The sequence below is a fragment of the Staurois parvus genome, unplaced genomic scaffold (genome assembly GCF_062004578.1).
Source record: "Staurois parvus isolate SC_StPar_1 unplaced genomic scaffold, SC_StPar_1.0 ptg000827l, whole genome shotgun sequence".
In the NCBI taxonomy this organism is placed as follows: domain Eukaryota; kingdom Metazoa; phylum Chordata; class Amphibia; order Anura; family Ranidae; genus Staurois; species Staurois parvus.
In genome coordinates, this window is record NW_028318623.1 from 8,010,581 (window position 1) to 8,027,752 (window position 17,172).

Consider the following 17,172-nt stretch of genomic DNA (forward strand, 5'->3'; position numbering starts at 1 on the left):
TTCCCATTGACCGGCTCGAAATTTGACCGCATACATCGCGCTTTTGGCCCCAGACGACCAGATGGGCCCCCGAGGGACATTATCATCAAGTTTACTTATTACTGCACTAAGGAAACTATCCTCTTGGCGGCCAGAAATAACCCTGATCTCAGCTTCCAGGGGCATCGCTACCAGCTTTTCGAGGACCTCTCCCAGACCACTCTTCAGAAGCGCCGCCAGTTGAGGCCCTTTACTTCGGTCCTGGTGAAACACAGTATTAAATATGCCTGGGGCTTTCCGTTCCGCCTCACCTTCACCTATCAGGGCCGCAGTCGCTCTGTGACTACGCCGGAGGAGGCCCATTCTCTCCTGGAATCGTTACACCTTCTTTCACCGGATGCTGCTGATCGGAGCCCAGCTCATTCGTCTGGATCCCCGGCGAGGCCGCTTCCTCCGGGCCACGTCTGGGAGCGGTCGTCCAACAGGAAGAGGGCCCTCCCTCAGACCCCTTCGCAATCAAGTCCTTCCTGTTCTTCTCCAGGCTGAAGATGCGTTTTGGACCTCCCACGTATTGTCTCACCGATGGACTTTTCTGACGGGACCGTGAGTTTGGCCCTTTGGGCTTTCCCAGTTTGTTGGCATTCCAGGTTGGGACTGCTCCAGCTTGCTCCCTTGGGTTCTATCCCTGGTTGGGGGGGGGGGTCTCTTCCTGGCCTTAAGACGCTGTCCTAGCCTATTTTGGACCCGGGTGATGATATTCGGGTCTCCGTTGGTGGCATTGGGTGATGGTTCCCTCGGGTTCCGGGGTGGGAGGTTGACCCGGTAGGCTTGGTTGGGTGGGAGGAGGTTGGCCCCTATGGTTCTCCGGGTTTTAATGGGGAGGTCATCACGGAGGTTCCTGCTCCTGGGACTTTTAGTTTTATTATTTTGGTACCCCGTTTTATTATTGCCTTTTTGCCCCCTGAGGGCTTATGTTTTTGATGTTTCCATTTGCAGCCATGTGTCTGGTGGTAGAGCCACCCCTAACTGGTATCCTTCACGTGTAGGATGCATGTCACCATTGGCGTGACACGATTGCACTGTTGTATATACTTTTTGTGTCTTTTTCCTTTTTTCTTTCTTTGTTTTTTTTTTCCTCTCTGTTCTTTTTCGTTTTTGTTTTATGCGGGGTTCCGGGACGCCATGGTCCGATCGCAATTGGGAGTGGAAATTGCTGGCAGCTTTAGGCTTTTTTTTGCTGAGCATGTTGCTCTGATGCCGCCATGGCCTCGCCCCTTTTGAAAATACATTCACAAAATGTTCAAGGTTTTAACTCGCCTCAGAAGCGGGCTAAAGTTTTTCATCACCTCAAATCGCAACAAATTCATGTGGTATGTTTACAAGAGACCAGGTTTTCTCAGTCCTACGTTATTTTTCACATCACTATCCCACCTTTTACACGGCCTCGGCTCCTGAGAAGCGTCGGGGTGTACTGATAGCTTTTAAACGCAATCTCCCTTTTGTCTGTGCTAGGAATATAGCGGACCCCACAAGCAGGTATCTGCTTCTGCAAGGTACGCTCTGGGACCAGGAGGTTACTTTTGTCTCTTACTATGCGCCTAATCGTTTTCAGCATAAATTCTTTTTGCATCTTTGCACCATTGTTTCCCGACACTGTAAGGGTCTTCTTCTTGTTTTGGGGGATTCAAATCTTACCTTGGATTCCACATTGGATAGGCGCTACGCACGGGGGTCGACCCCTTCTCATGACTTGGTGTTGGAGGAATGTATGCGCTCTCTCTTGCGGATGGCGGGGCTGGTGGACGCCTGGAGGGAACTTCACCCAACCGAGCGCGACTTTACATTCTATTCCAATCCTCAGGACCGTTTTTGTAGAATTGACCATATATTCATGTATGTTCAGCAGCTTCCCTTGGTTCGGCGGATAACTATTCCCTCCTCACCCTGGTCGGACCATGATCCCTTGGTACTCCTCCTGGCCCTTTCTGGGTCAGAACAGCGCCATTTTCATTGGCGCATCAATGACTCTTTATTGACCACTCAGACTACCTGCCAACAAATAGAATTTTTCTTACGAACATACTTCACGGAAAACTCGGGATCGGTCTCTTCGGCTGTGCATAGGGAGGCGCATAAGGCCACGGTGCGCATAAGGCCACAGTGCGGGGTCATGTTATATAGCTGGCGGCGGTCCGGAAGCGGGAGCGCCGACTTTTGGAGCTTCATTCTCTCCTGGCCTCTGCAGATGCGCGTTGGAAGTTATCTCCATCCGCGGCCCATAAACGCGCTCGGGACGCTCTGGCGGCAGAGTTGGACCTACTTGCCTCTTCGGAGGCGGAATGGTGCCCTGCGTTGGACCAAACACAAATTTTATTCCTGTGCTAATAAGCCGGGCCCGATGCTGGCCAGGAAACTCAATTCTGTGGGGAAACCCCATAAACCGATTCGACTGCGACTTCCTACAGGTGGCTATACTTCTAATCCCCAGCAGATAGTTTCCCGTTTCTCAGACTTCCTTTCGCGCCTCTACGCTAAACCAGATCCCTTCCCCGTGGCTCAAGCAGAGGCATTCTTTCAAGATCTCCGACTTCCTGGGTTATCCGAGGCAGCACAGGTGGCACTCAACGCCGGTGTCACTGTACCAGAAGTGCTCCAAGCTATCAAATCTTTACGGTCCACCGCGGCCCCAGGTCCCGACGGCTTTTCCGGTCTTTTTTATAAGAAATTCTCAGCCTTGTTGGCGCCCTTTTTGGTTGACTATTTTAATGCGTTACGACAGGGCTCCTTGCCCTCTCCAGATGCGCTTAGAGCGCATATCGCCATGATTCCTAAGACGACTGATGATGTACAGGAACCGCAAGCCTTCCAGCCCATTTCTCTTCTTAATGAAGACCTGAAGATATTGGGCAAGATCCTTAGTTTTCACATCAATAAATATTTGCGTAGCCTGGTCCACAGGGACCAAGTAGGGTTCGTCCCCGGGAGGCAGGTGGGTGATAACGTTCATAAGGTGGTCCATCTTATACATTTTCTGCAACAGCGGAAAATCCCGGGATTCTTACTGTCTTTAGACATATATAAAGCCTTTGATTCTCTATCCTGGGAATATCTGCGGTTTGTGCTGTCTCGTTGGGGTTTTGGGGATTCTATTCTTTCTTGGATTCAGGCCTTGTATTCTTCTCCTTTGGCCTCCGTTAAATACGCTGGGTATTTTTCAGATCCCTTTCCTATTGGGCGAGGGACGAGACAGGGTTGTCCCCTGTCCCCAGCGCTCTTTGTCCTGGCGCTTGAGCCACTGGCTTTAGCGCTTCGGACCGATTGCAATGTATCGGGGGTTCCTTACACGGGACAGGAGTTCAAACTGAACCTTTTTGTGGACGATGCCCTCCTGACTCTTACTAAGCCCCTGACGACGCCTCCTAATTTGCAACAGGTTCTTGAGCTCTTCTCTTTGATTTCGGGTCTCCATATCAACTTGGATAAGACTGTCACCCTTAATATTGCTTTGGCTTCAGATTTGGTTTCGCGCCTACAATCCCACTTCCCTTACAAATGGGCTTCCTCTTCTCTTGAATACTTGGGCATTCACTTGACCCCCACTTATGACTCCTTGTTTGCTGCGAATTATTATACATTGCTTAGCTCTTTATCTTCTCTTATGCACTCTTGGCAATTTCCGCACCTGTCTTGAATAGGATGGGTTAATTCGGTGAAAATGACCATCTTGCCGAAATTGTTGTATTATTTTCGCACACTCCCGGTGCGGGTTCCCCCTCATTTTCTTTGGTTGCTTCAGGCGAAGTTAATGCGTTTTATCTGGGCCGATAAGTACCCCAGAGTATCCAAAAATACGCTTTTTGCCCATAGACTTCAGGGTGGTCTTGGGGTGCCTAATGTAACTAAGTATTATCAGGCGAGCCAGATTGCCCCGCTGTCTGTTGCACGCCTCTTCCGACGTCCCCCTCTGGGTCCTGTTGGAACTACCTAATTGTGCCCCTATCGCACTGTCGACGCTTCTATGGCTTCCCCCTGCCCTGTGCCCTATGGCACTGAGTCCGATGTTACTTCATGGCTTACAAGTCTGGGACTCGGTACGTTACTCTGGTGGCCTGATGTCACCTTTTCTGCCTTTGCTCCCAATTATTAACAACCCTCTTTTCCCACCGGGTTTAGATCACCCAGGGGCGTTGTCTTGGTGGGTGACTAATGGTTTTTCGCAGGTGCGGCACTTTTTGATTTTTCGGTCCTTTCCCACCTGGAACTCTCTTCGGGAATCCCGGAATATCCCCCCGGCGGAATTCTTTCGATATCTTCAATTGCGACACTGGCTGCTCTTGCTGCGGGGCACTTCTGCTTTCCCATACCAGAAATCTGCCTTTGAACAGCTTTGCCAACAGCGTCCGGGCACTCCGGGCCTTATATCCCTTCTTTATGCAGCTTTGAACAGACGCTCGTCGCATACTTCTCTTTCATATGTTGTTCAGTGGGAGCGCGACCTGGGAGTGGCTGTGGATCCGGAGGACTGGAATAAGGCCTGGTCACTCATAGCTAAATGCTCATTTAATACGACCACCTTGGAGGCAGCCTATAAGGTATTGTTTCGTTGGTACTGGGTTCCGACTCGGTTGGCCCGGGCTAACCCTGCCTGTAGTGATCAATGTTTTCGGGGTTGTGACCATCGTGGAGATGTATTGCATATCTGGTGGTCATGCCCAAGACTGTTTTTCGTTTTTGGTCTCGTGTGTTTGGCCTCCTTTTCACCTTGTTCCATCTCTCCATACGCCGGGATGCTCGGTATGCTTTGCTTCATTGCCCCATACCGGGCCTCTTGGCTCACCAGCAGAAGTTGGCTTCCTATCCGTTTTTATCGGCCACTAGAACAATTGCTCAGGCCTGGAAGAGTCCGTTTGTCCCTCTTCAGGGGGTGCGGGATCGTATGACCACTATGATGCTCAACGAACAGATGTCGAGTATCTGCAACGACTCCTAACGTACATTTTTGAAAATATGGGAGCCGTGGTTGCAATATGCCTTTCCCTCACTCCCCCCGGCTAGTCTGGGGATGTAATGGCGTTCGGTATTGGCGCTCTTGGACCCCTGCTCTTTGCCCCCCCCCTTTTTTCTTTTTCTTTCCTCTTTCTTCCTTTTTCTCTCTCTCTCTGTTTTTGGTGTGACTAGACAGCTGCATTTAGTTGTTATAGGCAGTTACATTAATGTTTTGCAACTTATGTGCCATTGATAGCCCCTGCGTGGGTGTACCTTTTGCCCTGTTGGCGTTAGAGCACTGTTTTTCCTTTTTTTTATTTTGCATTTTTTTTATCTGTGCAATTGACAGCCCCTGCGTGGGCGTGTTTTATTGCCTCTGTTTTATATTGTTTAAAAAAATTAATAAAAACCATTGAAATAGAAAACATTAAAAATTATTAAAAAAATGTAAAAAAATTTAAGAAAAATATATATATATATATATATATTTTTTTATACTGTCACCAGTCAGTGCCCCTGATCACTGCCATGCCAGTTATATGATGACGCTGTACTGCACTGGTGACAATATGTAAAAAAAAAATTGTGAAAATAATTTTTTGCATTTTTTCATTTTCCGAAAAATTATGACAAAAAAAATACAACTTCAAAAAACTCGCCATGCCTCTTATGAAGTACGTCGGACTGTTTACTCTGCAAAAAGGGTTCATTTGGGGGATATCTGTAATGTTCTGATATTCCTGGACCTCAAGAAATTAGATTGCCTGTCAGTACTTCAGGATTGATCAATTTTCAGATATATCCCATAGTTTGTGAACTCTATAACTTTACTACAAACTAAAAAATACATCCTAATTTGGGTTATTTTCACCAAAGACATGTAGCAGAATACATATCGGCCTAAATGTATGAAGAACAATTATTTATTTGCAAACTTTTATAACAGAAACAAAGAAAAACGTGGGTTTTTTTCCCCCACATTTTTGGTCTTTTTTTGTTAATTTAGCAAGGACTAAAAACCGCAGCGGTGATTAACCACTTCCCATCCGGCCGTTGTATATAAACGTCCGGACGGTGGCAGTGCAGGGTCGGGTGGCCGTTTATAAACGACTTTCCTGGCCCCCTGCTTGTGCGCGCTCCCTGGGAGCGTGCAGCACCGTGATCCGGTGCCCACTGTGTCCTCCGGACACAGTGAAACACCGATCATCGGGCGGGACCTCCGTGGGAGGTCCCGATCATGTGATCACTGATTAGCCAATCAGTGATCACATGCAGAGTAGTAAGCAAGATGTCACTTGTGACATCATTGCTTACTACATGTGAAATCTGTGAATGATCACAGAGGTCACATGGTACAAATCTATTCACAACAGCCTTGTACCATGTGCCAATCACGGCTCTCACACTATTTATCAATGGCTGCAAGAATGCAGCTAGAGAGAAGGAGAAATGATTGCTTTTACAGCCTTTTTGGGTGTAAAAGCAATCAGTGTAAAAAGAAAAAAATCTTCACCCCCCACAAGTAGTACAGTGACACTGTACTGGTGACACTGTACTGTTAGGGTGACAGTATGTAATAAATAAATAAATTAATAATATAAAAAAAAAAAAATGTAAAAAAAGTGTTTACAAATTATTATTTTTTTTTAATATTCATTTTCTCTCATTTTATCTATTTGGAAAGCCTTTCATGGTCCCAGTACATTGTTCTGGAAGCATGGTGACAAGCCTTATCTTACCTTACACAGTGAGGGGGTTTTCTTATTAACTCTTTAAATAAATAAAAAAAGTGAATTTTTGTTTTTTAATTTCTTAATTTGAGCTGCCTTTCAGTGTCACCTATCAGTGCCAGCCAGTGCCACCTATCAATGCCAATCAGTTCCACCTATCAGTGCTGCCAAACAGTGCCACCTATCAGTGCCAGTCAGTGCCGCCTATCAGTGCCAGTCTGTGCCGCCTATCAGTGCCCATCAGTGCCGCCTATCAATGCCACCTATCAGTGCTGCCAGTCAGTGCCACCTATCAGTGCCAGTCAGTGCCGCCTATCATTGCCAGTCCGTGCCGCCTGTCAGTGCCGCCTAACAGTGCCAGTCAGTGCCGCCTATCAGTGCCACCTATCAGTGCTGCCTTTCAGTGCCCATCAGTGATGCCTGTCAATGCCCATCAGTGCCACCTACCAGTGCCTCCTCATCAGTGCCCATCAGTGCCACATATCAGTGTCTATCACTGCAGCCTCATTAGCGCACATCAGTGAAGGAGAAAATTCACTTATTTACAAAATTTTATAACAAAAACTAAGAAAAAACTTTTTTTCCCCAAAATTTTCATTGGTTTTTGGTTTGTTTAAGAAAAAATAAAAAACCCAGAGGTGATTAAATACCACCAAAACAAAGCTCTATCTGTCACAAAAAAAAATGATAAAAATGTCATATGGGTACAGTGTTGCATGACCGCGCAATTGTCATTCAAAGTGGGACAGCGCTGAAAGCTGGAAATTGGCCTGGGCAGGAAGGGGGTATAAGTGCCCTGTAGGCTGGTGGTTAACAAAAACAAAAAAAACCCCAGTTGATCCTGCCAGAAATCTTATCAGCTCAGAAGTCATGGCCTGGACTGAACGGAGCTAAGGGGAGGGCCAGCATGACTGCGGCTTGCAGACGAGGCGGAGATTGGATTTGGGTGGGAGGATATTCAGTAGGTAGGGGTGGTTACTCACCTGATTGGAGTATTGGAGTTTGAGGGTGGTCTTTCCAGGATGAGGAGAGGGGTTGGGACTTGCTGGGTGTCAGGCGGAGCTTGTGCCAGCACGGGTGAGGTTTCTCCCGCCCTCCCTCCCTGGACCTGTTTTGCTGTTTTGTTTTTGTTATTCCTCTTGTCCTTTGTGTTTGTCGTGTTGTTTGGTTTTGTTTGGGTTCCTTGATTTTATCTTCTTTCCTTGATCGGCATTTTGTGTCCTGGGGTGTTTGGCGTTTTTTGTTTTGTCATGGCAGCCGGCAGGGGTCGCTGGGTCTTTGAAGGCGGTGTTGGAGTGACCATTTGGTGGATTATGGGTTGGGCCCATCGTAGGTATGGGTGTTCCTTCCCAATTATAAGGTCATGTTGGTAAGGTGGGAGTTCATTGGCTGTATCTGGGACTACGTAGTTGTAGTATTGTCCCCGAGGCAGTGTAGTAGCGGCTGGGGGCCTTTTCATTGGGTGTCAGATACAGCTGAGTTATTGATTTGAGTAACAGTGCCTTCGAAGACCTTGGACCCGGTTGGGATCATTACTGTCAGTTACTTGATTGTACTGTATGAAGTGTTATGTAAGAGTTATGTTAACCCGTTGCCGCCCAGCCTATAGCCAGATGGTGGCCGGGCGAACAGCTCATCCCTCCGGGTGGACGCCATATGGCGTCCTTTCCAGAGCGCACATTGCACATGCCCAAAGGGCCGCGCTGCGGCATGATCTGTCACTGGCCATGTACCTCGGACAGGGCCGATGACAGTTCTGTGTACCGGCCCCGTTGCCAGTACCATGTGACCTGCTGTGACCAATCACAGCAGGTCACATGACACTTGTATACAATGGATGGCATGAAAGGAAGCCATCCATTGTATACAAGTGTGTCTAGCTGTGAATGGTCACAGCGATCACATGCACAAACTGGGCCAATCACGTGTCATGTGATTAGCCGTGGCCAAATCACAAAAAAAAAAACCTGAATGAATCGTCTTCATTCAGGTAAATGCTTGCTTATAGCAAAGTAATTCTTTGTTTATAAGCAAATTGTGTAAAAAAAAAAAAAATACTGATCACTTCCCCAAAGTAGTACAATGTTACTATGGTAACATTATACTACTTTGGTCATAGTGAAATATGAAAATAAATCTTAAAAAAAGAGAAAAAAATGTAATAAAAAATAATAATAAAGAAATGATCAATTTTTTTTTTCGTACTGTCACCAGTCAGTGCCCCTGATCACCGCCATGCCAGTTATATGATGACGCTGTACTGCACTGGTGACAGTATGTAAAAAAAAAAAAAAAAGTGAAAATCATTTTTTTAATTTCTTTATTTACCGAAAAATTATGTCCAAAAAATTACAACTTCATAAAACTCGCCATACCTGTTATGAAATACCTCGGACTGTCTACTTTGCAAAAAGGGGTCATTTGGGGATCTCTGTACTGTCCTGATATTCTTGGACCTCAAGAAATTAGATTGGCTGTCAGTACTTCAGGATCAACCAATTTTCAGATATATCCCATAGTTTGTGAACTCTATAACTTTCCTACATACTAAATAATAAATACTAATTTGGGTTATTTGCACCAAAGAAATGAAGTAGAATACAGCTCGACCTAAATTTATGAAGAACAAATATATATTTGCAAACTTTTATAAACAGAAACAAAGAAAAACGTGTTTTCAGTAATTTTTTGTTAATTTAGCAAAAAATAAAAACCCGCACCTGCGATCGTGTTGTGGGCTGAGATGCGCGGGGGTGCCATTCGGAATGAATGGCAGCCCCGTGCGTCTTGTAAGAGCAGAGCGATTCAGCTGTGGGTGGTTGCGGGTGCAGGAGATGATGCGATTCCCGAACCCACAACCAGAACGTACAGGGCGGGCTAGTGTGAACCCAGCCTTACAGGGGAGGGGGACATAGCAAGGAGGGTGGAGGGGGGGAGGTAACAATAGTGTACACTTAGAGGAGATATTATGGGGGGCAGGGGTAAGAGGATATGCGTTGGAGGGGGGGTGCTTTGAGAGGGGAGAGAACTTATGCTAGAATGAGGGGGGTTGGAATTTGAAATCCCCCCACCCCACCTTCTAGCACAAGTCCTCTCCCCTCTCAAAGCACCCCCCCCCCAGCGCATATCTGACTCCCTCCTCACCCCACCTTCTAGCATAAGCCCTCTGCTCCCCCAACACATAATCAAAGCCTGGCCTTTGTTTAGCCATGCCCCATAAGGCCCACCCACTGTAAAGGTTTACCACGCCCACTCTCGCAGCGCCACGCTATGCGCATCGCAGGTCTCTGCCTCCCTCAAGTATATAAATATTTATTTATTGTAGACAGAGTTAAAAATTAAAAAAATATAAAGAAAGAGAGATTTTTTTTAAAATCTATATATATATACTATGTGTATGTAGACAGCGAGATCTGTTGATCAGCGGTGCTGGTGGGAGGAGCCTAATTGACTGCCACTGTGGTGGGTGGGGCCTAACTGGCTCCACTATTATGGGCGGAGCCTAACTGAATGTTTTAAGAAAAACATCCGGCTCTGTCATTTCTTCTTGATCCGCGCACTGATCACAAGTGTTTGTGATTGCTCTACAAAGCGATTTCTTTGACTGATTTGCGTTTATCACCTGTTAAATCAGCGAGGCAAATATCAAATCGATTTCTTTGATTTCTGTTTGTCAGCTATAATATCTGCGAGACAAAGATGGGAATGCTGCTGAGAGCATTGATCTTTGGTATTGTTCTACATCTGGCAACAGGTACATATTGATCTTACATTTATTTATTTCAGGTACTTATATAGCGCCGTCAATTTACGCCGCGCTTTACATATATATTGTACATTCACATCAGTCCCTAACCCTCAAGGGGTGTACAATCTAAGGTCCCCAACTCACATTCATACATACACATACTAGGGCCAATTTAGACGGGATCCAATTAACCTATTCGTTCTATTCCTATTCCCTTCTATTTCCAAAACTAAAAGGTTATTGGCTTACTTTAACCACTTCCCTCCTGGCCAATAGCTGAATGGCGGCCGGGAAAACGCTCTAGATTTACGGGTGGATGCCATTTGGCGTCCTCTGGCACATGCGCAGTTTTTTTCGCGCTTACAGAGCCGCGCAGCGGCGCGATCTGTAACCGGCCATTCACCTCGGACACGGCCGATGACAGATCTGAATACCGGCCCCCGTTGCTGGTTCCATGTGACCTGCTGTGACCAATCACAGCAGGTCACATGACAGTTGTATACAATGGATGGCTTCATTCATGCCATCCATTGTATACTAGTGTCTAGCTGTGAATGGTCACATCGATCACATGCACATGTCATGTGATTACCTTTGGCCAAATCACAGCTAAGAAAAAAAAAAAAAAAAAAAAAACCCTGAATGAATCGATATCATTCAGGTAAATGCTTGTTTATAGCAAAGTAATTCTTTGCTATAAGCAAATTGTGTAAAAAAAAATAGTGATCACTTCCCCAAAGTAGTACAATGTTACTATGGTAACATTGTACTACTTTGGACATAGTGAAATATGAAAACAAATCTTAAAAAAAAGAAAAAAAAAATAATTAAAAATTATTTAAAAAATTAAAAAAATGTAATAAAAAATTAAAAATTATAAACAAATTTAAGAAAAAAAAAATATATATATTGGCTGATTTGGAAAGAATTTATTTGCAAATTATGGTGGAAAATAAGTATTTGGTCACCTACAAACAAGCAAGATTTCTGGCTCTCACAGACCTGTACCTTCTTCTTTAGGAGGCTCCTCTGTCCTGCACTCATTACCTGTATCAATGGCACCTGTTTGAGGTTGTGGACAGGTGTCTTTTATACTGATAACAAGTTCAAACAGTCACACTCCAAACTCCACTATGGTGAAGACTAAAGAGCTGTTGAAGGACACCAGAAACAAAATTGTAGACCTGCACCCGGCTGGGAAGACTGAATCTGCAATAGGCAAGCAGCTTGGTGTGAACAAATCAACTGTGGGAGCAATAATTAGAAAATGGAAGACATACAAGACCACTGATAATCTCCCTCGATCTGGGGCTCCACGCAAGATCTCACCCCGTGGGGTCAAAATGATCACAAGAACGGTGAGCAAAAATCCCAGGACCACACGGGGGGGGATCTAGTGAATGACCTGCAGAGAGCCGGGACCAACGTAACAAAGGCTACCATCAGTAACACACTACGCCTCCAGGGACTCAGATCCTGCAGTGCCAGACGTGTCCCCCTGCTTAAGCCAGTACATGTCCGGGCCCGTCTGGAGTTTGCTAGAGAGCATTTGGATGATCCAGAAGAGGATTGGGAGAATGTCATATGGTCAGATGAAACCAAAATAGAACTGTTTGGTAGAAACACAACTCGTCGTGTTTGGAAGAGAGAGAATGCTGAGTTGCATTCAAAGAACACCATACCTACTGTGAAGCATGGGGGTGGCAACATCATGCTTTGGGGCTGTTTCTCCGCAAAGGGACCAGGACGACTGATCCATGTACAGGACAGAATGAATGGAGCCATGTATCGTGAGATTTTGAGTGCAAACCTCCTTCCATCAGCAAGCGCATTGAAGATGAAACGTGGCTGGGTCTTCCAACATGACAATGATCCCAAACATACTGCCCGGGCAACGAAGGAGTGGCTTTGTAAGAAGCATTTCAAGGTCCTGGAGTGGCCTAGCCAGTCTCCATTTCTCAACCCCATAAAAAACCTTTGGAGGGAGTTGAAAGTCTGTGTTGCCCAGCGACAGCCCCAAAACATCACTGCTCTAGAGGAGATCTGCATGGAGGATGGGCCAACATACCAGCAACAGTGTGTGCCAACCTTGTGAAGACTTACAGGAAACGTCTGACCTCTGTCATTGCCAACAAAGGATATATAACAAAGAATTGAGATGAACTTTTGACATTGACCAAATACTTATTTTTCACCATCATTTGCAAATAAATTCTTTCCAAATCAGCCAATGTGATTGTCTGGATTTTCTTTCTCATTTTGTCTCTCATAGTTGAGGTCTACCTATGATGCCAATTACAGGCCTCTCTCATCTTTTTAAGTGGGAGAACTTGCACAATTGGTGGCTGACTAAATACTTTTTTGTCACACTATATCAGTATTATATATTTATAAACAGTTAGTAGTGTATGGCCAGATCTGGTCTGTATTTATAGAAAACACTGAATACTGTATGGCCAGGTCTGGACTGCATTGAACACTTTGAAGAGATTTTTCAGGCTGAGAAAAGTTTAATGATGCAGGGAAAGTTTCACGGTGGAAAGGCTGTCCCCTTGCTGATTGAGGATCGTATGCATTATGTGAGTACGTTGCATCCCAGAAATGCTGAAGGGAAACCTAAAGACAAAAAGTGATATGCAAACATTAAAAAATATTGTGCAGACAATAGTGAATGGCGTTATATAAAAATATAAAACAAACTAACAGGGGCTGTGACCCTTCCCTGCTCTATCAACGAACAAAAAAAATGGCTTTAGATATCCATTTACTGATCTCCCTCAGTAGTGTGAACCCGGAAGCAGTCAGTGCTGAGAATGTTTGGCTTCAGTGTTGTCATACCTCGGCCACTCTGACTGAGGAAGAAGCTAATTAACCACTCTCCCACCAGAGGATTTACCCCTCTTCCTGACCAGGCCATTTTTTGCGTTACTGCGCTGCGTTACTTTAACTGATAATTGCACGGTCATGCAACACTGCACCCAAATGAAATTTACATCCTTTTTTCCCCACGAATTGAGCTTTCTTTCGGTGGTATTTGATCGCCTGTGTGATTTTTATTTTTTGCGCTATAAAAAAAAAGTCTGACAATTTTGAGAAAAAAAACAATATTTTGGACTTTTTACTATTAAACACGTACAGTAAAAAAATGTAAAAGTCAAATTTCATCATAAATTTACACCAAAATGTATTCTGCTCCATGTCTTTGCTAAAAATAAAATCCCAATACGTGTAAATTAATTGGTTTACATGAATGTTATAGTGTTTACAAATGGCGGTATAGATACTGGAATTTTTGTTTTTCTTTTACTAGTAATGACGGCGACCAGCGACTTATAGCGGGACTGCGGCGGACATTCTGACACTGGGTGGGGAACTGACTTGGTGTCACTGATATTCCCAGTGACACCAATACAGTGATCAGTACTAAAAAAAAGCACTGACACTGTACTAATGGCACTGGGCAGGACGGGGTTAACAGGAGGGGCGATCAAAGGGTTAACTGTTTTACTAGGGGGCAGTGTGTTGGTGCTTCACTGTAAGCACACTGCTTTGGATGGCTGTGCTGTGCACAGCCATCCAAAACAGTATGCCCGAGCCGACAGGGAGGAAGCAGATTGATAGCCGATTGACAGCCACAGCCGTGAATGGCGGCACTGGTAGGGCTCACACACGCCCCCTACCCAGAAATACAAAATCACGTATATATACACACGTGATTTTGCACACCCCTGCTGCCCTGTAGCAGTATTTCTGTTATAGGGCGGTGGGGAAGCGGTTATGCACAGCGGTTGTCCACAGCCATCCAGAGCAGTGTGCCCGAGCTGACAGGGAGGAAGCACATTGACAGCCGCTTTGACAGCCGTGGCCGCAGATGGCGGTACAGATAGGGCTCGCCCCCTACCCAGATACACAAAATCATGTATATATCCACATGATTTTGTGCACCCCTGCTGCCCTGTAGCAGCATTTCTGCTATAGGGCGGCGGGGAAGCAGTTAAACACAGTCTGTGCTTGATCAGCTTCAACAGCAGGGGTGATATCATGGGTCTAATAGACCCCTTATGTCACCTTAAAGTGAACCTGTCACCTGCTCTGTGCTATGACAGCCTCCAGTGATAACATATAACATAGCCTCCTTGTGATAATAAAATTTGTTTAAAAAAACGCAAACATTTAATACAATAAATTAAAAAACACTCAACAACTCACTATTTTTAAAGCCCCCTGCCCCATGTACACAGACATATGAACATGTGCTAAATCATACATTGGGTGCAGATGTGTGTGAAAATGACAATTGTGTCACAAATACTGTATCAGGTATCATCACGCACACCATAGTGAGAGTTATACTTCTAAGGCCATCATTTATGGGGAAATCTACACTGATGACCTGTAAAAGCTTTTAAAGTGTCGCCTACAGGCAACTTTGGGTACCATAGTGTTTTGCCATTTTACAGGAGCATGCCATTGTGAGGTTTGGCATATTTGGTATCTATTTGCTCAATGCAACCTCATCTTTTATATTTTAACAAGAAATTGGAGGTTATGTAAATTGTATGTGCAATACAATTAATTTGAGTGCATTTTTTTTTACTGAACATATAAATTTGATAAACAGTAGTAAATACTGAGTGACTTAAAGTGTTCCTAAACCCCAAACCCTGCATCTACTATACCTGGTCTCCCCGGACCCTGCATCCACTATTCCTGGTCTCCCCGGACCCTGCATTCTCTATATCTGCTCTCCCCGGACCCTGCATCCACTATCTGGTCTCCCCGGACCCTGCATTCACTATATCTGGTCTCCCCGGACCCTGCATTCACTATATCTCGTCTCCCTGGACCCTGCATTCACTATATCTGGTCTCCCTGGACCCTGCATCCACTATATCTGGTCTCCCAGGACCCTGCATTCACTATATCTGGTCTCCCCGGACCCTGCATCCACTATATCTGGTCTCCCTGGACCCTGCATCCACAATATGTGGTCTCCCTGGACCCTGCATTCACTATATCTGGTCTCCCTGGACCCTGCATTCACTATATCTGGTCTCCCAGGACCCTGCATTCACTATACCTGGTCTCCCAGGACCCTGCATCCAGTATATCTTGACTCCCATAGTACACACAACATGGAAATGCAATTATTTTAGTAAATATAAACTGCTAAATACCTTTTCTCATCAGAAGTTAGAGCAGTCTTGTGTCAGCTGTCAAGCCCAGCGCTAGCTAAAGCTTGTAGGAGGAGTTTTCTTTCTGCTCTAGGAAGATGCAGGACCCCTGACCTCTGTCTGACTAGTGCTGATTGGCCCTGTGCTGATCACATGCAATCTCCCAAGAAACAAAAAAACCTCTCCGGCAATACACACCAAACTGAGCATGTGCAAAATGCCTACGGTTCAGTCTGTCTTATCAGCAGATAAGAGGTAAGCGCTTGAAAAGGGGGAGGACCAGAGGAGAAAGGATCAAACGGCTTTTTTAACCAGTGCAGAGGATTAACCCCTTAAGTTCCACTCTGAGTATAAAAAGCATGCTTTACTGCATATACAGACTGATTTTACTGTTGTAGGTTTAGCAACACTTTCAAAATGTTGCATCCACTACCATTTTATTCTACAGGGTCTGCTTTCAGAAAATATATAATATGTTAAGCTTTTAGGTGCAATTTCATGTAAAACAAATGTGCATTTTAGTATGGTTGTGTAAAACTTAAAAAAAAAATGGATCCAGAAGTGACAGGGTTAGGGATATAAAGTCATGGTCATGGGAGGGAGAGGTTGAAATGCAATATCTGCACACAGGGGTGGGCAACTGTGGCCCTCCAACTGTCGCAGAACTACAAGTCCCACCATTCTTATGCCTCTGGGAGTCATGATTTAAACTGTCAGTCTTGCAGTGCTTCATGGGACATGTAGTTCAACAGCAGCTGGAGGGACACAGTTGCTCACCCCCGTCTGCACAGATTAAAAGGTATACAGGAACGTCTTGTTACCTTCAGTATTTTCCAGCAGCAGGCTTCATGATGCTGTATATGGATTTGTCCTTGAATGTTAGTTCCTATTTGTGGAAAGAAAACAAGTCATCTGAGCTGGAATATAATTATAGGGCTGGGACTTTAGGTATATGGAAATTATAGATATTCTGTATCTTTCTCATATGGAAGTTGTTACCATTAGATGTCCCAGTACAGCATCCTACTGACAACGCAGTATAGCCAGGACACCAACAACTGGGATAACAGTCGGAAACCCATTTCAGTGCAAATACCCAGCATACAGATTCCTATTCACAGTTCAAATATGTATAATAATACTTACCTCATAGTGAGAAGCTTGACTTACTTTCTCCTGCATATAAAAGACACATATATTAAATATGATACATTATTATACATATATTATATTATAAAACAAATAACAAATCTTACCGGTAATAAAGTCTTATGTAACACTAGAAATTAGTGAACCAATGAATAGACGTGTGCACGCTGGAATTATTTATTTTGTTTCATTTCATTCATTCTTTGAAGAATTTTGTTTCGTCATATTCGTTATGTTGAGCCAGTTTTTGGAATATGTTTTGTATTTTTGCCCTTCCCTTCGTACATTTGTTGGTCTGGGGTGAAGTTTTGAAAAATTTTGCAGTTATTCCAGAAGATTGCTATTTATTCTATCTATTATCAAATCGGAAGGATTTGAATTAGAAGCATTCAATAGTTCAACCCAA

The 17,172-nt window shown here is 44.7% G+C and overlaps 1 protein-coding gene across 1 annotated transcript in view; it reads right to left on the reverse strand.

Annotated features, from left to right (window-relative positions):
- Positions 1-12,933: 12,933 nt before the first annotated feature.
- LOC149443907 (cell adhesion molecule CEACAM7-like) overlaps positions 12,934-17,172 on the reverse strand; it is a 41,258-nt gene continuing 37,019 nt past the window's right edge. The window contains exons 6-8 of the mRNA XM_089655144.1: positions 16,764-16,793; positions 16,439-16,503; positions 12,934-13,059 (exon numbers count right to left, since the gene is read on the reverse strand). Coding sequence (XP_089511270.1) covers positions 16,441-16,503; positions 16,764-16,793 — 93 coding nt within the window. The 3' untranslated portion in view covers positions 12,934-13,059; positions 16,439-16,440. The remainder of the gene's footprint in view (positions 13,060-16,438; positions 16,504-16,763; positions 16,794-17,172) is intronic.